General features: G+C 40.9%; 1 protein-coding gene across 1 annotated transcript in view; it reads left to right on the top strand.

Annotated features, from left to right (window-relative positions):
* The window catches only part of LOC140480728 (ATP-dependent zinc metalloprotease YME1L1-like), a 68,281-nt gene that overhangs the window by 718 nt on the left and 45,065 nt on the right, over positions 1-22,498 (top strand). The window contains exon 2 of the mRNA XM_072576013.1: positions 13,652-13,780. Coding sequence (XP_072432114.1) covers positions 13,652-13,780 — 129 coding nt within the window. The remainder of the gene's footprint in view (positions 1-13,651; positions 13,781-22,498) is intronic.

Here is a 22,498-nt window from a genome sequence, read left to right on the forward strand (position 1 = left end):
GAAACTTTGCTTTTATTTCAGACTTCCTTTGCCTTATTTAGTTAGTTTTGATCTAGATTTCATACCAAATTTAATTTTAATTTCAAATGCAAAATAGTGTTGATGCATATTTAAGAATTCTGTTTTGTAAAGTACTGGTTCGCTAGAATGACAGTAAAATCGACGTTTCGGGCAAAAGCCCTTCATCAGGAATAAAGCAGAGTTTATTTCTGATGAAGGGCTTTTGCCCGAAACGTCGATTTTACTGCTCCTCGGATGCTGCCTGAACTGCTGTGCTTTTCCAGCACCACTAATCCAGAATCTGGTTTCCAGCATCTGCAGTCATTGTTTTTACCTGATCTTTTGTCTATTCATCTGGACAGTCCCACGCAACTGCGGCATCATGTGCATCAAAATGTATGCACTTATCTTTTCCTCTCTCAAAATAATCATAAACACACAGAAACACTATAAAAATTCAAGGTCAATGAGAAGTAAAATCTGAAGAACGTTCCTCTCCCAAAGTCCTAAGTGACCAAAACTAGTCTAGAAGATAGCCCTTGTCATGATTATTGTTATACAATACTGATTCCTAGTACAAAGTCAAGTTGTGTGATATGGGCCTGTGCTTGAAAAACTTGAAGATTATTGGAAAATACGCAAGGAATTAACCGTGGATGTCTTGAAATTGTAAAGTTGGATGTGATGTATAAACTTGTAAAGATTCCGAAAACTGTCCAGCTCTCCATTTTATTTTTGTCCTTCTAGGCCCTTAAAATTAAACTATTTGATCATTCCACCCAATATCTCCCTCCTCAGCCTCCTGCCATTTTTGTCGAATTATAAATTCGTAAACAGAAACATAGAAAAAAGTAGCAGTGGTTGGCCATTTGGTGCTTTGAGTCTGCTCTGCTGTGCAATATAAACATGGCTGTCATCCAGCTCAGTACTATGTTCCTGCTTTTTCTCCATACCCATTTGATCACTTTGGCCCCAGACTGTCTTTGGATGAAATTTATTCCCCATCTGAAAGTTTTGGCACCTGCTTCAGTTTGTCATTGACACTTACAGCACCGAGAAAGGCCCTTCGGCCAATCAAGTCTATGCTAGCCAAGAACAAGTATTTAACTACTCTCATCCCATTTTCTGGTACTTGACTCATAGCCTGATGTGTTGAGGCATTACAAGTGCACATCTAAATACCTTTACTTAAATATTGAGAGTTTCTGCCTCCGCCACTCTTACAGGTGCATCATCTCATCATCCTCTGGGTGAAAAAACATTTTCCGCACATTCCTTCTGAATATACTTGCCATAAATCTATGCCTCTGGTCATTGATCTGTCTGTCAAGGGGAAATGTGCCTTCCTGTCTACCTTGTCTATGACCCTCATTTTATACAACTCATGTACCTCCCTCTCAGTCTCCTGGGTTCCACAGAAAATACTGTATATACTTGAGTAACTGTTGAATTTTTTGATGCCTTTTTAAAGTTAAAATTATGGGTTCGACAATTACATGGATACTAGTTTTGAGGGACTGAAATACAAGCCCATCAAAATTCATACCGTATCATTAGCAGAAGCCCAAATGATCTCTAAATGAATAAAGAAAAGAGTTATGATAATTCTGAAAACCTGGAGCGGAGCACAACAGCCAGTGGACTAGACGACCAGGAGTGGAATGGAACAAATGGCAGACTGGAAAGTTGGAGAGGGATGTGATGGCTGGCACACTAAGTCATAAACGTTGATCTGTTATCTGTGAAGAACTAGGGTCGACTTTTACGCAAGAAGCATGGAAATTTCAGGTTATTTGGCCAAAAATAGGGGGTCGACTTTTACACGAGATCAAATATTACTCGAGTATATGCAGTAACCCTAGTCTGTCCAACTTTACTTAAACTCTCCAGCCCAGGCAACATCATGGTAAAGCACCTCTGCAACTTCTCCAGTGCAATTGCGACTCTTCTATAATGTGAATTCCAAAAATCCAGCTGTGACTTCACCAATTGATTTTTGCAGCTCCAGCATAATCTGCTTCCTTTGGAAGTCATGCCTCAATCGAAAGAGCCAATTAGCCCATCTGCCGCCTTCCCTGTCCTGCTACTTTAAGGGACCAGTGGACATGCAAAGGGTCCAACTGTTTGTTATGTATTTCCTTGTTCGTACTGCTTATCCAGATTGAATATCATTTGCCATGGATCAGATCAGCCTGTCTATATACTCCTGTAATCTAATCATGTTATTCTCTTAGCTACTTACCATCCCACCGATTTTTGAGTCATGCATCCACCTAGTTATCAATTACATTCAAGTCTGAATTTTTTTAATACCACAGACAGTAAGGGCCTAACAGTGATCCTGCAAAGCTCCAATGGATACAGGCTTCCAGTCACACAAACATTGTTTAGTCATCATCCCCTGCTTTCTGTAACTCAGCCAATTCTGGGTCCATTTAGCTGAGTCATAGACTCCTGCAACATAGAAGAGGCTCTTCGGCTCACAAGTCTGCACCAAGAAAAAATACGTTTTCTTTAGGGTAAAATGTAGAAACTCAAGAACAATGAACCATAGGTGTCTGGGAATATTCAGGACTGGATAAAAAGAAAAAGACAGGTGTAAAGAGAGACCAAGGGGGTGGTCAAGAAAGCAAGCCAAGAGGTGACAGGTGAAAATGCTGATCGGCAAGATTGGGAGAATCCCAAGATATTCTACAAGTTTACCAAGGAGAAAAGAATAACCCGCAGGGGGCAATTTGTGTGTGAAACTGGAGGACATTAGTAGATAGTACTTCATATCTCTCTTTACTTTGGAGAAGAGTGGTGCAATTACAGAATTGAAGAAGGTGGATTATGAAGCTCTGGAGCAGTTTCATGTAAGAACAGAGGAGATATTGGAGGTTTTGATGGCTGTGAAAATGAGATAACAAATTACAGGTGCCCTGACCCAAATTGTTAAAGTTATCTCTGGTGCCAGAGGATAGCAAATGTGCTTCCACTTTATAAGAAGGATAGTAGAGATAGACCAGTGAATAGAGAAGCTATTGGAGAAAATAATGAAGGGGAAAAGCATAACTTTGTCATACGGAAATCTGGTGGAATGTTTTGAGGAGGTGACCAACTGCTTGGATGAGTATAAAGCAGTTGATGGAGTTTATATAGATTTCCATAAGGCCTTTGAGGGAAACTGGTAAAGAAAGTTAAAGCTCATGGGATTCATGGTATCTTTGGTAAGTTGGATCCAAAATTGGCTTTGTAACAGAAGACAGAGGATGGTGGTAGAAGGTTGTTTTTGTCGTTGGAGCCCAATGTGCAACGGTATACTTCAGGGATCAGTGCTGGGTCCCTATTGTTTGTTACGTTCATAACTGATGTAGATGAGAATGCAGGGGAGATAAGTACGTTTGTGGATGACATAAAGATTAGGTGTTGACTTACTGGAGGATATAAACATTGATAAGATGGGCAGATCATTGGTAGATGGAATTTAATTGTGATACATATTAGGTGATGCGCTTTGGAAGAAGGCAAGGGAATACTGAATGTATGGCAGGACATGAGGATGCTCAGAATGATCTTTTGATGCTTGTCCACAGATCCCTAAAGGTAATAGAACAGGTTAATAGGGTAGTTAATGCAGGCCACTTGCTTTTATCAATCATGGCATAGATTGAGGGTGTAGGGAATTCATGTTGGAGCTGTACAGATTGGCCCAAAGCTGAAGTTCTATGTGCAGTTCTGGTCAATACACTGTAGGAAAGATGTGATTTCACTGGAGGAGGTGCAAAGGGGATTCACCAGGATGGAGAATTTGAGCTATGAGGAGAGGCTTGTGTTTTCTTCGGAGCAGTGAAGATTGAGGGGGAAACCTGATAGAAATGTATAAGATTGAGGGCCATGGTCAAGGTGAATAGAAAGCAACTGTTTCTGTCAGTCAAAGGCATCATAAACTTAAAGTGAAAGAGGATTTGATGAATAACCTTTTTACCCAGAGGATGGTGGAGGGGGTGGTGGTCTGGAATGCACTATCTGGGAGGATAGTGTAGTTGGGAAATCTGACAAACTTTAAAACGTATTTGGATGGGCAGGTGAAGTGTCATAACATTCAAGGCTGTGGGACTAGTTAGGTAGTAATATAGTTTTGGTAGTGCTGAATTCATTGGCTGAAAGGCCTCTTCTGGACTTTGATTCTAAGATTCTATACTCTAAACCCAAGTGAGTCTCATTTTCCATTATCTTGTATCCATTTGGCTTCTGTGATGCTGAACGTCTGTGGAGTAGGCCGAAATGGATCATCCACTCAGCACTTCTGGCTGAAGACTGCTGCAAATGCTTCAGCCTTCTCTTTTGTACTGATGTGCTGGGCTCCCCCCTCTTTGAGGAACGACCTGGTGTTGTGAATTGTTTCATTATTCACCACCATTCATGACTGGATGTACAGGACTGCGGAGCATAATTCTGATCTGTTGGTTGTGGAATCACTTAGCCTTGTCTGTCGCTAGTTTATGCTGTTTGGCACTCACATAGACCAGGTATTTTAACTTTGCCAGGTTAATACCTTATTTTTAGCTAAGCGAGGTGCTGTTGCTGGCGAGGTGCTTTGTAGTGCGTGGTTTCAAGTGTTGTTGGAGCTGCACTCACCGTGCTAGGTGGAGAATAGTCCATCACAATCCTGGCTTGTCTGTTGTTGATGCTGGACAGGCTTTAAAGAATTAGGAGTTGAGTTACTTGTAGAATTTCCAGTGTCTGACATTCTGTCATAGAATCCCTAGAGTGTGGAAGCAGGCCTTGTGGCTGATCGAGCCCTTACTGTGCTTCCAAAGAACATCCCATCCAGACCCACTCCCTACCCCTGTAGCCCTGCACATTCCTGAACACAATGGACATTTAGCATAAGGTATATCATTAAACTCGGGGAGGAAACCAGAACGCCCACAAAAATTCCAGGCAGACATGGGGAGAATGTGCAAACTCCCCACAGAATCAAACCTGGATCCCTGGCACTGTGAGGCAGAAGTGCTAACCAGTGAGCCACCATGCCACTCCTTTCATAGCCACAATATTTTTATGGCTGGTCTAGTTTATTATTTGATTAAAGATAACCTCCAGAACATTGATATTGAATTCAGTAATGTACTGCCCACTGAATGACAAGGGGAGATGGTGACGGGCACTCGTGATGCAAATTAATTTGGCACTTATCAAGCTTTTGGTATCTGAGGAGGAATAAATAATGCTGCTGTATCAGGCAATTGTCACAAACATCACCGCCTCTGAGTTTTATGATGGAGGAGGGTAATTGGTGAAGCAGCAGAAGATGGTTGGGGCTAGAATATTGTCCAAGTTCCTCACCTTTATTGGAAATGTCTCAACATATCCAAGCAAGGTGATTCAAAATACTTACCCCAACGAATCTGGGCTTTCATGGCACAGGGGCAGTGTTCTGACTTCTGGAACAGGAAATCCCCAGTTATGATACAACTGCTCTGGACGTCGGTAATCACAACTCTGAGCAGGCTGACTAGAAAGAATCTATCCTTACAAACTTGGTAGCACCCTTGTTGCACAGTACTACCTTTGTGCCTGAAGGCCCGAGTTCAAGTTCCACAACCAAATTCAAATCCCTTTTTAAAGTTGTATGTTCTTTCTAATTTTATTTATGGGATTGGGATCTATACGGAATAAAATCTGTTAATTTGTCACCACAATTATAAATTTGCACTTATCACTCAAACTGCAGTATGACAAGTTTATACAAGCAGTTTCTATTATAAATGGCAGGGATAGGAATTTGTGCACTTGTGTCAACAATTTTTTTTGAGAGTCATTGTATTTAGATTCTCTCCTTCATCTCTTGGTCATTACACAATACATTGTTCAGGCAACCTGACCTGTGCCGCTACCCCTGTTCTAGAAAGCACGAAATAAAGGTACTTTATTATTGTGTATTTTTTTGCTGCAAGTTTTAACTGTATGACCTCTCCTGATGAGACAACTGAGACCAAAAAATTGATAGGAAATTGCAGACTTGAATGCTCCATAGCACAGTAGGATGTTGCCAATTTGGGACTAAGTTATGATTTGATAAAATGTTAGATAATTGTTCAAAAAAGTCTGCTTGCAAGATCTTCAGAAACAATGGCTATAAATTGGCATTTAAAAGATTCAGTGTAATGAGTATATCATCTACTTTTACTCTAAATCTGAATGTGTCTACAATGTTACCTTGAAAATGAAGTAGTTATGCAGTTAACTTGCCAACTAACTAGCAGTCAACTTATTTTGAATGTTCCACTCAAATGACTTTTCTCAAATATGTTTCAAAATCATCATGGTACAAAACATATCAGTCGATTTTAATAATTATAAGCAATTTATCATCTGAACATGTTGGAACCCTCAGTTAATGGGTGTTTGCAGAGCTATGTTATTGTGGCCATGTTTTATTTTGGACAATAGGGTAAGAGTTACTTTTAATACATGACATTCTATAGAAACACAACATATTCTGGTGTAGTGATCGTTTTACCCTTCTTTCTACTAAGTTTTACAGAAATTCTTATGCTTTTTGAAGAAAATTGTGATATCTTAAAGTGTCCATGTCACACAGAGGAAGTGGTGCTGGACATCTTAAAATACATAAAGGTGGTTAAATCACTGGTACCTGGTTAGGTATATCACAGAACTTTGTGGGAAGCTAGGGAAGTGATTGCTGGGCCACTAGCGGCGATATTTGTATCATCAAAAGTCACTGGGTAGGGTGTTGGAAGACTAGTGGTTGAATAATGTGGTGCCGTTTTTTTAAGAGAGGTGATAAGGAAAAGCCAGGGAACTATAGACCAGGAAGCCTGATGTCAGTAATGAGTACATTTTGGATTCTAAGGGACAGGAATTGCATGTATCTGGAAAGGCAAGGATTAGTTAGGGATAGTCAACATGGCTGTGTGTGTGCAAAATCGTATCTCACTAACTTGATTGAGTTTTTTGCAGAAGTGGCAAAGAAGATTGATGAAGGTTGAGTGGGGAATGTTGTCTGAATGGGACTTCAAGGAGTTCAACAAAGTTCTGTATGGTAGTCTGGTCCGTATGTTTAGATCACGTGAGATCCAAGGAGAGGTAGCCATTTGCGTACAAAATTAGCTTGAAGGTAGGAGGCAGAGGGTGGTGGTGGACGGCAGTTGCTTTTTGGTCTGCAGTTTTGTGACAAAAGAGGTGCTATAAGAATTGGTGCTGGATTTACTGCTTTTTATGTCATTTATATGATTGATTTGGATGTGATAAAAGCAGGTATAATTAGTAAGTTTGCTGATGGCTTCAAAATTTGTAGCGTAGTAGACAGTGAAGGAGGTTACCTTGTAAAACAGGATAGTGATCAGATAGGCCAAGGAGTGGCAGGTGGAATTTAATTTGGATAAATATAAGGTGTTGTATTTTGGTAAGGCAAATGAGGGCAGGAGTGATACACTTAATGGTTAGGTCCTGGAAAGTGTTGCTGAACCAAGAGACCTTGAAGTGCAGGTTTATAGTTCCTTGAAAGTGGAGTCACAGATAGACAGGATAGTTAAGAAGACCTTTGGCCTGTTTTCCTTTATTGGTCAGTGCATTGAGTAAAGGAGTTGGGATGTCATGTTGTGGCTCTATAGGATATTGGTTAGGACACTTTTGGAGTACTGCATTCAATTCTGGTCTCCCTGCTTTCGAGAAAAAATGTGGTGCAACTTGTAAATCTGTTCTGCACCCTTTCAAAGATGTTGCTGGGCTTGGCGAGTTTGAGCTGTTGGGAAAGGCTGAGTAGTCCGGCTGTATTCTGTGGGCCATCAGAAGCTGAGAAGGATTCAGCCTGGAGCTCTGTGACCTGTGATGTTCTGGGACCTCTGCTCTTAGTGACTTTTTTTTTAAGTGACTTGGATGAGGAACTGGAAGGATGGGTTAGTAAGTTTACCATTCACACAAAGGTTGGTGGAGTTGTGGATCATGTGAAGGGCTATTGTAGGTTGCGATGGGACATTGATAGGATGCAGAGCTGAGCTGAGAAGTGACATATGGAGTTCAGCCTGGAAAAGTGTGAAGTGATTAATTTTAGAAGGTTGAATTTAAATGCAAATTACAGGGTTAAAAGCAGGATTCTTGGCAGTGCGGAGGTAAAGAGGGATCTTGGGGTCCACATCCATAGATTCCCTCAAAGTTGCCACTCAAGTTGATAGGGTTGTTAAGAAGGCATATGGTGTGTTGCCTTTCATTAGCAGGGGGTTTAAGTTTAAGTCATGAGGTTATACTGTAGTTGTATAAAGCCCTGGTTAAACCACACTTGGAATATCATGTTCAGTTCTGGTCACCTCATTATAGCAAGGATGTGGAAGCTTTGGAGAGGGCGCAGAGGAGATTTACCATGATGCTGCCTGGACTGGAGGGCACGTCTTATGAAAGGCTGAGGGAGCTAGGATTGAAGAAGAATGAGGTGACTTGATAGCGTTGTACAAGATGATAGGCGTGCATAACCAGAGACACACTCCCCAGAGTAAGAATGGCTGTTACGAGCGGGCATAATTTTAAAGTGATTGGAGGAAGGTTTCGGGGAGATGTCAGAGGTAGGTTCTTTACATATGGAATGCACTGCCAGCACTGGTGGTAGAGTCAGATACATTAGGGACATTTAAGCAACTCTTGGATGGGCACGTGGATGATAGTAAAATGAACAGAATGTAGGTTCGTTTAATCTTAGAGTAGGATAAAAGGTTGGCACAACATCGAGGGCTGAAAGGCCTGTACTGTTCTATGTAACCTTACAGAGGTTTGTAACATTGTGAGAGGCATGGATAGGGTGAATAATGAAGGTCTTTTTCCCAGGGTAAGGGAGTGCAAAACTAGAGAGCATTGGTTTAAGATGGGAGAGGAGAGATTTATAAGGGGCAACCTTTTCTTGCAAAGGGTGGTGTGTGTATGGAATGAGCTGCCAGAGGAAGTGGTGGAGGCTGGTACAATTTTAAGATTTAAAAGGCATTCGGATGGGAATATGAATTGGAAGGGTTTAAAGGGAAATGGGCCAAATGCTGTCAAATGGCATTAGATTAATTTAGGACATGTGGTCGACATGATTAAGTTGGACCGAAGGGTCTGTCTCTATGACTGTACAGGAATGTGGTAAGTATTAGGTCAACAACTGGCAAATAATAAAATGAATCTTTAGGAACAAAGTTGAGAAGTGCTTAAAAGATTGTTAACAGCTTCAGAAATGTAGGTCCAGTCTGAGCAGTCTCTTTGAATTCTGGTGAAATTAGCTGCCAAATGGATGGTAGAAGCTGATCATGCATGACTAGACTTCTCAAAAGCATGCAAAGAAGTCCAAAGGCACTTACACTGAATTCAAGATTAAACCAATTGCTTAAGACATTTGTAACAGTATCCTGAGTATAAAACAGAGAAGGAGCAAGGGATATTAGTTAAAGAAATTATTTCTGACTGATAGAGGCTGGTACAGTTACGGCATTTAAAAGGCATCTGGATGGGTACATGAAATAGGAAGGATTCAGAGGGAGAAAGGCTGAATGCATGCAAATGGAACTAGATTAACTTAGGATATCTGGTTGGTACAGACAAATTGGATCAAAGGGTCTGTTTCCTTGCTGTGCACCTGCCACTCTAAAAGAACAGAAGTTGTTAAGTGTTTGCATAGATTGAGACTTTAAAGTAAAACGTTAGTTTTAACACGCAAATGTGATGGTTAAAAATGGTGACGCAAACGGCTCACTTTCTCATTTAGTAACCCGATACCCATGTCACGCTGGTACAGATTTGTCCAGAATATTGTTTTAGAACTAATCCAGATTGATTACACCTCTGACCAGGGCCAGTACTACTACCATTTGACTCCAATAACCTTGCAAGTTGATGGTTGCATTTGCCTAGCTGTATTGACCACAGATTTGTTTACCTCTGTTTAACTCTGGTAAATGACAACATGGACGACTTATACTGTCATAGTATTTAATTGCACAGTTTGGGCCATCTTCAACCTATCTTGACAGTCTATTGTTTGTCTCTGTTAGCATTTGTACTGTATCCCAATGGAGTGAATGTATGCAGTACATTTCACGCAAACCAGGTATTTTTTGTGTAGATTCATCTGCAGCTCATTTTAGTGTAACAGCATTTCAGGCCTTGGCAACCGGTCAAAAAATGCTTATCTACAAATGCCAATGCTCTTAATAAACTTACTGCAAGAGTAATTTTGCTTACTCTTGATTAATGTGGTATTTGTTTCGATTTTGTATTTTAGGATAACTTCAGTGTGCTTACCAGTTCCTTAGAGTCATACTCATACAGCACAGAAACGGACCCTTTGGACAAACCAGTCCATAATAACTAGTCCCATCTGCCTGCGCTTAGCCCATATTCCTCCAAATATTTCTTAATCATGTACTTATCAAAACTTCTTTTAAACATTGTAATTGTCCCACTATCCACCACTTCCTCTAGAAATTCATGCTATATGCACCACTCTGTATATAAAAAAAAGCCCTTTTTTTTAAATCTTCCTTCTCTTCCCTTAAAAATATGCCCTCTAGTATTGATAACCCACACCCTAGGGAAAAGACACTTGCCATTCACTTTATCTACACCCCTCATTATTTTGTAATCTCTGTTAGATCACCTCTCAACCTCTGACACTTCATTGAAAAAAGTCCCAGCCTCTCCAGCCCTCCTCATAACTCAACTCAAACCTTCCATTCCCAGCAAGATTCTTGTAAATATTTTCTGAATCCTCTCCTGCTTAATAATATCCTTCCTATAACAGGAAGACAAAAACTGAACATTGCACTCCAGAAGAGGCCTCACCAACCTCTTGTACAATCTCAACATTACGCCTGAACTCCTGCACTCAAAGGTCTGAGCAATGAAGGCAAGCATGCTGAATGCCTTCTTAACTACGTGTGATGCAAACTTCTAAGAATTATAGACCGGAACCCTGGGATCTCTCTGGTCTGCAACACTGCCCAAAGTCCTACTTTTACTTTACATTAGTTTTGTGGCAGATAAAATGATCTTTTATTTCATGCCATTGCTTTGATCCAAAGGGGACAGTGTCAATGTTTGCACATCCTCACATGAACACATGATACATTGTGAAATGGTTTTGCTTAGGCAATAGCATTGAAGGTTAAAAGGACAGTTATCCACTTTGTTGTATTTCATGAAAAAACCTTTGATATGTTCCTGTTTACTTCCAAAATGTCTTGACCTTTGCAACCCTATCCCCAAAGCATGTTTGCCACTATTTGATCATTAGAAATTCAAGTACTCATTTCATAGACAGCAGGTATCATGAATTCCTCCAGTTTGATTTCCTCCTTTACAATTCTTGCATTAGAACGGTTAGCATACCGAAAGTACTTGATTGTTTGTAAAATGCTTTGGAATGTCTTGAAAGTAAATGTTCATGATGTAGATACTCAGGGTTAGGAAAAATAGCAATTTGATGATGGACTGACTCTGGCTTCAAGATGTTGGAAGACACAGAACGCAGAACATTACAGCGCAGAACAGGCCCTTCGGCCCTCAATGTTGCGCCGACCTCTGAACTAATCTAAGCCCATCCAATACATATCCCACCATCATCCATGTGCTTATCCAGAGATTGTTTAAATCTCTCTCGTGGCTGAGTTGACTACATTGACAGGCAGAACATTCCACGCCCTTACCACTCTCTGAGTAAAGAACCTGCCTCTGCCATCTCTCTTAAATCTATCACCCCTCAATTTGTAGCTATGCCCCCTCATACAACCTGACATCATCATCCTAGGAAAAAGCCTCTCACTTTCCAACCTATCTAATCCTCTGATCATCTTGGATGTCTCTATTAAATCCCCTTTTGGCCTTTTTCTGTCCAATGAGAACAGACCCAAGTGTCTCAGCCTTTCCTCATAAGACCTTCTCTCCAGACCAGGCAACATCCTAGTAAATCTTCTCTGCACCTTTTCCAGTGCTTCCACATCCTTCCTGTAATGGGGCGACCAGAACTGTACACGATATCCCAAGTGCAGCTGCACTAGGCTGAATATTTTCCATTAATCACCACTTGCTGCCTTCTTACAGAAAGCCAGTTTTAAACTGCTAAATCACCCTTAATCCCATGCCTCTGCATTTTCTCCAGCAGCCTACCATGTGGAATCTTATCAAAGGCTTTACTGAAGTCCATGTACAATACTGAAAATGTGTTGCTGGAAAAGCGCAGCAGGTCAGGCAGCATCCAAGAAGCAGGAGAATCGATGTTTCGGGCATGAGCCCTATTCCTGAAGAAGGGCTCGTGCCTGAAACGTCGATTCTCCTGCTCTTTGGATGCTGCCTGACCTGCTGCGCTTTTCCAGCAACACATTTTCAGCTCTGATCTCCAGCATCTGCAGTCCTCACTTTCCCGTTCATGTACAATACGTCAACTGCCCTACCCTCATCCACAGGCTTGGTCACCTTCTCAAGAATCTCAGTGGGGTTTGTGAGACATGACCTGCCCTTGATGTAACCATGTTGACTAGCTAGATAATTATTGTTGTTGTTTGCTAGATAATTATAAATCTTATCTCTTATAATCCTTTCCAAAACCTTTCCTACAACAGAGGTAAGACTCACTGGTCTATAATTACCTGGGCACAACGTTTGCTGTCCTCCAGTCCTGTGGTACTAAACCTGTAGACAATGACGACTCCAAGATCAAAGCCAAAAGGTTCTAACACTACCTCCTTGCTTCCCTGAAAATCCTTGGATAAATCCCATCCAGCCCAGGGGATTTGTCTACTTTCACTCCTTCTCGAACTGATAACACCTCTTCCTTAATAACCTTGATCCTTTCTAGTCTAATACCTTGTATCTCATTCTTCTCTTCTACAATATTCTCCTTTTCCTGAGTGAAAACCGATGAGAAATATTCATTTACCACATCCCTGATCTCCACAGGGTCCACACACAGCTTCCCACTTCTGTCATTGACTGGCCCTCTTCCTATCCTAGTCCTCTTTTTATTCCTCACATACCTATAGAAAGCTTTAGGGTTCTCCTTTATTCTAACTGCTAAAGACTGCTCATGTCCTCTCTTTGCTCTTAACTCTCTCTTTAAATCCTTCTGAGCTAATTTGTAACTCTTCATTGCCTCATCTGAGCCATCTTGTCTCATCATCACATAAGCCTCCTTCTTCCACTTAACAAGAGACGTAATTTCTGTAGTCATCCATGGTTCCCTTACCATATCACTTCCTCCCTGGCTGACAGGGACATCCCTATCCAGGACACGCAATATCTGTTCCTTAAACCAGCTCCACATTTCAATTGTCCCAGACCCTACATTTTGCTACTCCGTTCAATGCAGGTTCATTCAGGTTGGGTATCCTTATGTGTAAAGTAGTTGTGCAGGTACTTTCCAGTGAAAATTTCTTCTGTGATCTAAAAATTTTTCAGTTGACAAATACTGTTGTTTTAGACCTACGTTATTATATATTGACTATATAGAATGGGTATATGAACAGATTATTGAAATCATTATTAAATGTGATTTGATGTGAACTTTTATTCACTTAATAGGTAAACCTCAACCTTTACATTCCCTTTGTCCTTCTAATTTTGAGAGAATTTCAGTCTAATTAAAATACCTAATATAACTTAAATTTATTTTTGAATTTTATAGGTGACGGTCCCTCTAAGTCAGCTGATCAGCACTTTCCATTCCCTAAAAAGTTCGGCAAGCTCAGTCAGTTCTGCATCAATACAGTGTCTGCAACGAGAAGCGCCCCCAGAACGTGATCAAGTTAATGAGGTAATGTTTGGTTAAATTGTTTGCCCTTTTTATTATGATAATGGTAACCTTGTTTGAAGTTGCACTGAGCAACAAATTCAATGAGTTAACATTTTGTTATCATATAAGGCATTGGTGAAAAGAGCAGTTTTTATAAATGAGATGTTATAGTTTGCTCTGTTAACTATAGAGCAAGTTAGCCTTCTAATGTTGTAGAAGAGTAAAGTTATTTTGAATTCTTCCTGCTAAATCATTCTAACAGAGTGCCAGAAATTAAGTACATATAAATATTAGGCAAGGACAGGACTGGGCTTTTTTTTTAAATAGTTTTCTAATGATCATTGTATGTCTATTTTTCTACATAAAGTGTGGGCATCATATTCGGAAGAACTTGATATGCTAAGAGGTTTTGCAATTGACTGTAAAATAAAAACTGCACCATACCTAATAAATCAATATTGTGTTCTCCATTACAATGTTTAAGATGAATAACAGCAAGCTCTCTGCCATCGAAATTTCTATCTATTGTTGGTATTACCTTTCTAGTCCTTGTGAACATAGTAACAGGAGTAGGCCATTTAACTTTTGTAGTCTGTTGAACCATTCAGTGGGATCGTAGCTAATTTGTGACTGAACTGTATTTATCTGTCTTAATGTCTCTTGCTTAATATTTTTGATTTACCAAAAATATGTTAGTCTTAGTTTTTGGTCACGTATCAATAACTGCTTGTGGAAGAATTCAAACTTCTATCACAGTTTACATGTAGAATTGTTTCCTAATTTCATTTGAGAGAAGTAGGGCTTTAATCTTTGCACTGTGCCCTGGGTGCTTGACTCCTAGCTGCCTATCTACCCCCTAACTAAGTCTAAACTTGAATCACTCCTTAACCTTTTAAATTCCAGCTGAATTAATGCTAATTTGTATGATCACTCCTTGTAATTTGAGTTTAAGTCCAGATATAGTTGTGGTAAATCTATGTTGCATTCCTTCCAAGGTTAACATTTTCTTGCTTGTTGTTCAAATTTTCTGGCACATTCCAGGTGTAGACTAATCAAGGCTTTTATGGTTGAAGCATGGTTTCTACTTGCTTGATTTTCTTTGTGTCTCTTTGTACCTGCTTACAAAAAAGTAATCCCAATGATGACCATGTAACCATCATTGATCATTGTAACATTGCATCCAGTCCACTTCTGTCCTTGAAGAAAATAAATCTGCCATCCTTAACTGGTGGGGTGTAGATGTGATTCTAGACTCACAGCAATATTCTTAACTGCTCTCTGGGTAATTAGGAATTGGCAGTAAATGCTAGCCTAGCTACATCCCTTGAACAAATTTATAAGAGAAGCCCACATATCTTTATGCCTTCAGATTTGGTAATGTGGTTCTTTTGAACAGAGGCGGTGAATGAGGTTGTCCTGAAATCACCAAAAAGCTCAAGAAAATTCAGTCAAGAGGCTGACTAAGCAGAAAACTGGCCCCATAAGTAGAGTAACAGAATTTCTCAGGAACTGCTTATGTTTCTTGCTGCTGATTGTTACGTATGAGGCTATCAGCAGTAAATTTGGGAGGGGAACAGCCTGTGACTGGAGGTGCAGGGCAAATCAAGAATGAAAGAAAGTAAGTGAGTCACCAGAGAAGTCTATTGCCTGGGGTACTGAGGTCTGGAAATTGTCAAATGAAAAAGCTTAATGAAGACAAATGTTGATCCCTCACAATCAGAAATAGGGGAAGTTATAATGAGGAGTGAAGAGATAAGGGATCAATTAAATCCATATATTGATTCTGTCTTCACAATTAGAATCCAAATAAGATACCAGAAATGTTGCTGAACACAGGGTCTAGTGAGAAGGAGGAATTGAAGGAAATATGTATTGGTAGTGAAATAGTTTTAGAGAAATGAATGGGATCAAAGGCTGACTAAAATTGGGCCCTTGAAGACAGAAACAGGGGAATATATTACGGGGAACAAAGAAATGGCAGAAGAATTGAATTGGTAATTCAGATCTGTGTTCACTGTGGAAGACACAAGCAATCTCCCTGAGGTAACAGTAGCTGAAGGACCCGAACTTAAGGGAATTTATATTTGCCAGGAATTGGTGTTGGAGAGACTGTTAGGTCTGAAGGTTGATAAGTCTCCGGGGCCTGACGGTCTAACTCCCAGGGTACTGAAGGAGGTGGCTCGAGAAATCGTGGATGCGTTGGTGATTATTTTCCAGAGTTCGATAGATTTGGGATCAGTTCCTGCAGATTGGAGGGTGGCTAATGTTGTACCACTTTTTAAGAAAGGTGGGAGAGAGAAAGCAGGAAATTATAGACCAGTTAGTCGGACTTCAGTGGTGGGAAAGATGCTGGAGTCTATTATAAAGGATGAAATTACGACACATCTGAATAGTAGTAACAGGATAGGTCAGAGTCAGCGTAGATTTATGAAGGGGAAATCATGCTTGACTAATCTTCTGGAATTTTTTGAGGATGTAACTCTGAAGATGGACGAGGGAGATCCAGTAGATGTAGTGTACCTGGACTTTCAGAAAGCTTTTGATAAAGTCCCACATAGGAGGTTAGTGAGCAAAATTAGGGCACATGGTATTGGGGGCAAAGTACTAACTTGGATTGAAAGTTGGTTGGCTGACAGGAAACAAAGAGTAGCGATAAATGGCTCCATTTCAGAATGGCAGGCAGTGACCAGTGGGGTACCGCAGGGATCAGTGCTGGGACCACAGCTTTTTACAATATATATTAATGATATAGAAGATTGTATTAGTAATAACATTAGCAAATTTGCTGATGATACTAAGCTGGGTGGCAGGGTGAAATATGAGGAGGATGTTAGGAGATTACAGGGTGACCTGGACAGGTTAGGTGAGTGGTCAGATGCATGGCAGATGCAGTTTAATATGGATAAATGTATGGTTATCCACTTTGGTGGCAAGAACAGGAAGGCAGATTACTACCTAAATGGAATCAATTTAGGTAAAGGGGTAGTACAAAGAGATCTGGGTGTTCTTATACACCAGTCAGTGAAGGTAAGCATGCAGGTACAGCAGGTAGTGAAGAAGGCTAATAGCATGCTGGCCTTCATAACAAGACGGATCGAGTATAGAAGCAAAGAGGTTCTTCTGCAGCTGTACAGGGCCATGGTGAGACCACACCTGGAGTATTGTGTGCAGTTCTGGTCTCCAAATTTGAGGAAAGACATTCTGGCGATTGAGGGAATGCAGAGTAGGCTCACTAGGTCAATTCCTGGAATGGCGGGATTACCTTATGCTGAAAGACTGGAGCGACTGGGCTTGTATACCCTTGAGTTTAGAAGATTGAGAGGGGATCTGATTGAGACATATAAGATTATTAAAGGATTGGATACTCTGGAGGCAGGAAACATGTTTCCGCTGATGGGTGAGTGCCGAACCAGAGGACACAGCTTAAAAATATGGGGTAGACCATTTAGGACAGAGATGAGAAGAAACTTCTTCACCCACAGAGTGCCAACTGTGTGGAATGCTCTGCCCCAGAGGGCAGTGGAGGCCAGTCTCTGGATTCATTTAAGAAAGAGTTGGATAGAGCTCTCCAGGATAGTGGAATCAAGGGTTATGGAGATTAGGCAGGAACAGGATACTGATTAAGAATGATCAGCCATGATCATAATGAATGGTGGTGCAGGCTCGAAGGGCAGAATGGCAGAATGCAGAATGCACCTATTGTCTATTGACTAATCCCTAGAGCGTGATAACCCACATCCTAAAGTATTAAAAGAAGTGACCCTAGAGTTAGTGGATACATTAGTGGGGTCTTTCAAGATTCTGTATGCTGTGGAATAGATTCTATGGATTGGAGGTTAGCTGATGTAATGTCGCTATTAAGAAAATGATGTCGAGAGAACTGGTTGGTCTGACATCAGCAATGGGGATAATGCTAGAGTCCATCATAAAATACTTTAATTTTAGAGCGCTTGAACAACAGTGAGCTGAGCAATCAGAGCAAGCATGGTTTTACGAAAGGAAATACTAGAATTTTCAAGGCTATAACTAATAAAGTTGATAAGTGGGAGGCAGTGGATATGGTTTACCTAGACTATCAGAAGGTTTTCAATAAGGTCCCATATTAGAGATTAGCATATAAAACTGAAGCACATGGGTTTGGGAGTTCTGTACTTAGATAACAAATTGGTTGGCAGACAGAAAACAATGCAAGTGTTTAAACAGGTAATTTTCCAAGTGACAGTCAGTCACTCAAGGGGTGCTGCACGGATCAGTACTTGGACCCTTGCTACTCACAATATATGTTAATGATTTAGTTGAGGCCAAAATACACTTTTCAACAAGGCTATAGATATGGTTCTTGGTGCTTAAGAGAACAAAGAAAGCAGGAAGAGGTTTGTGAGTTGGATTGTATGCCATTATCGTATTGAATGGTAGAGCGGGCCCAAATTGCTGAATGGCCTACTCAGTCATAGAGCAATACATTATGGAAACAGACCCTTCAGTCCAACTCATCCACGCTGACTATATATGCTAAACTGACCTCGTCTTATTTGTCTGTGTTTGGCCCATATCCCCCTAAGCATTTCCTATTCATGTACCCATCCAGATGCCTTTTAAATATGGTAATTGTACCTACAGAGTACTTTCTTACAGTTTTTAAATTTTAATATATTTTCTTAAATAAAGGTAAGGGCTTTCAATTATAATAGAAATGAAGGAAGGTCCCTAGCTTAATTAAATTCTCTTTACAGGTGAGGTGCAGGAAGACTGGAGATTGGCTAATGTGGTGCCACTATTTAAGAAAGGTGGTAAGGAAAAGTTTACAACTATAGACTGATGAGCCTGACATTGGTGATGGGCAAATTGTTTGAGGGAATCCTGAGGGTCAGGATTTAGATGTATTTGGATAGGGAAGGACTGATGAGGGGTAGTCAACATGGTTTAATGCGTGGGAAATCATGTGTCCCTAAGTTGAGTTTTTTGAAGTCACAAAGAGGATTGATAAGGGCAGAGCAGTGGACGTGATCTATATGGACTTCAGTAAGGCGTTTGACAAGGTTTCTCATGGTTACCTCCGAAAACAATGGGATCTTGATCAGATGGGTCAATGGGCTGTGAAGTGGCAGATGGAGTTTAGTTTAGATAAAGGTGAGGTGTTGCATTTTGGAAAGGTAAATCAGGGCAAGGTTTATGCACTTAATGGTAAGGTCCTGAGGAGTGTTGCTGAACAAAGAGACCTTGGAATGCAGGTTCATTGTTCCTTGAAAGTGAAGTCACAGGAAAATAGGATAATGAAGAAGGCATTGGGTATGCTTTCCTTTATTGGTCAGAGCACTGAGTATGGGAGTTGGGAGGTCATGTTGCGGCTGTATCTATACATTGGTTAGGCTACTTTTGGAATATTGTGTGCAATTCTGGTGTCTCTCTTATAGGAAGGATGTTGTGAAACTTCAAAGGGTTCAGAAAAGATGTCCAAAGATGTGGCCAGGGTTGGAGGGTTTGAGCTATCGGGAGAGACTGGACAGTCTAAAGCTGTTTCCCTGGAGTATTGGAGGTTGAGAGGTGACCTTTTAGAGGTTAATAAAATCATGAGGGGCATGGACAGGGTGAATAGACAAGCTTTTTTCCCTGGGTTGGGGGGGGGGGCTTGGTAGGGGAGGCCAGAACTAGAGGGCAAAGGTTTTAGGTGAGATGGGAAAGATTTAAGAAGGACCTAAGGGGCAACATTTTCACACAGAGGATGGTGTGTGTATGGAATGAGCTGCCAGAGGAAGTGAAGGAGGCTGGTACAATTCCAACATTTAAAAGGCATCTGGATGGGTATATGAATAGGAAGGGTTTAAAGAAATAAGGGCCAAGTGCTGGCAAATTGGGCCTGATTAATTGGAGATATCTAGTTGGCATGTATAAGTTGGACCGAAGGTTCTGTGTCCATGTTGTACATCTCTATGACTTCAGTTTACTATCGTATGGACTCTTGTATAGATCGCATTTTGAAGACTTTTTAAAGCTGAAGTTAGGAATTCGACTAATACACGAAGTGTTGTTTTAGAAGAGATGGAATTCATTCTTGGTATGAGTCAAAAAATGGACAAACAAGAGCCAGATCTCTCTCTAAAATAATGAACAACATAAGGAGAAAGAATTATGGCCATATTGAATATGGGTCCCTGTACCCAAAATGTCCACATTTCAAACCCTACCGTGGAAGCATATCTAAACCTGTTCTATTTATAAGTGGTATAATTTGAATTTTTGGAACTAACTTGGATGGAAGGTAATCCTTGGGATTGTTTTGATAGTTGAAGCAGATATTATCGGCAGAAAGACTTGCAATTAAATCAGTGATATGGTGGTATGCTGTTCTCAAATCGCTTGTAGTTTTTGTATTGTTTGTTTCTTGGATATTAGCAAAGTTAAACAATTTAAAATGGCCTCAGCTTATAAAAAGTGCAAAAACAATTATAATACTTTCATACTATATAGATCAATACCTGTAGTGGTTGAGTATGATGAAGGAAACAGTTTGTACTCTAGTCTTGATTGTCATTTGCATTAGTAAGTACTAATGAGAGGAAGACAATAACAAACAAGTCAATATCCATCTGGTCATTTAAACCGTTTGAAGTTTGCACATTTTCCCCATGTCTGCATGAGTTTGCTCCAGGTGTTCCAGTTTCCTCCCACAATCCAAAAATGAAGTGTGTAGTGCTGGAAAAGCACAGCTGGTCAGGTAGCATCTGAGGAGCAGGAGAGTCAACATTTCGGGCATAAGCTCTTCCTCAGAAATGGGGATTCCTGATGAAGGGCTTGGGTCCGAAACGTCGATTCTCCTCCTCGGATGCTGCCTGACCGGCTGTGTTTTTCCAGCACCACCCTCTTGGACACTGATCTCCAGTACCTGCAGTCCTCATGTTCTCCTCCACAGTCTAAAGATGTGCAGGTTGGGTGAATTGGCCGTGCTAAATTGCCCATAGCATTCAGGGTTGTTTAGGCTAGATGCATTAGTCAGGGGTTAATGTAGAGTAATAGGGTAGGGAATGGGTTTGGATGGGATACTCTTTGCAGGATTGGTGTGGACTTCTTAGGCCAAAGGGTCTGTTTCCACACTGTAGGGGTTCTATAAATGGAAAATTTACCTTCCATGCAGCCCCCGTCCCGGGTTCTGGACTGTTCTGACCGTGGTAAATCATGCGGTAAAACCTGGAGTAGAGCATGATGGCTACCGGACTGGAAGACCCGGAACAGAACGATATGTCCAGCAGACTGGAAAGCCAGAGTGGAGAGCAACAGGCAGGCACGCTGACTTATAAATGTTGATCTGTAACTGTGAAGAACTAGGGTCTATTTGTATGCAAGATGTGTGGAAAATGCAAGATTTCTTTGGCCAAAAATAAGGTGTCAACTTATACATTGACACATATGCAGGTATATCCAGTAGCTCAATCTGGAGAGAAGCCATGGTAAGGGACCTTATGTCTGTGGTGTGGTCCTGTTGTGCAATGTGGGAAATAAGTGACGCTTCCAGTGTCCCTGATGGCTACATCTGCAGCTACTGGCTAACTGCGTTACAGAGCTGGAGTTGTGGGTGGACTCGCTGTGGGTGGACTCACTGTGGACCATCCACAGTGCTGAGAATATCATGGGCAGCAGTAGACCTGCTCCCATTTTCTGTGTCTGGGAATTCCATCTCTTGGAGCTGGGGAGGAAGCAAGTGGACATAAGGTGAGTAGGTGAAAGAAACCAGGAAGAAGGGACTGTGGAGGGAGAAGAAGCAGTAGGAGGCTGCAAAGGAGGATGGGAGGAAGCTGCAAGATGGGTAAGAGCAGTTTTAAAGAACTAGAAAATTTTGAAATCACTAACATAACAGATTCTTTGCAAATGACGTGAAGTCTCAAGCCTAAGACCGGGAGTGTTTGGGAGCTAAAGTATGGGGAGAAATGTAGTAATTGCAATCGTAATGAGTACTCATCTCAATTATTACATTTAAATCCGATATCTCAAATGTAATAAAAAAGGTAGGAGCTGTCTGGTTTAAAAAAAATCCCATTTTGTGTATATGCAAAGGAAATGCATTGGTTGTGATCTCACCTGTCTGTGGAATGTGTGTTTTGGGGAGAGGTGGTGTGTGACAGTTATTCATCAAGAAAATCTTCAGCTGATGTTTTCCTGTTGTCTTCTGCCAATGTAAGTACTTTGGTATTTCAGAGGATATTGTTGAATTCTAATTCTTCTCAGAGTCCAAATACAGAGTATGTCAACCCACATATAAAACGTTTTTGATTTTTGAAAAGATTTGAGGCTCGGGTTGAGGTTCAGCTTGTAAGTTTGCTCGCTGAGCTGGAAGGTTTGTTTTCAGATGTTTCATCATCATATTAGGTAACATCATCAGTGAGCCTCTGGTGCAGCGCTGGTGTTCTGTCCCATTTCCAATACAAATAACCAGCAAAATGAATATCATTTACAGAATACCATGCAAGGACTGTAACAAACATCAGACAGACAGGCAGAAAACTAGCCACCAGGATACACGGCCACCAAAAACATGACCCACTATCACTAGTACCCTTACATACTGACAAAAAAGGACACCACTTCTACTGGGACAACACATCCATCCTATGACAGGCTAAACAGAGGCCTGGCATTCAAACCGGAACTCCATCAATAAACACATCAGTTTGGACCCCATTTATGAACCTCTGAGAAAAAGAACTGGAAATTCTATCTCACAGATTAAGAGACCAAGACACACAC

This window comes from Chiloscyllium punctatum, chromosome 8, assembly GCF_047496795.1.
Source record: "Chiloscyllium punctatum isolate Juve2018m chromosome 8, sChiPun1.3, whole genome shotgun sequence".
NCBI lineage: Eukaryota > Metazoa > Chordata > Chondrichthyes > Orectolobiformes > Hemiscylliidae > Chiloscyllium > Chiloscyllium punctatum.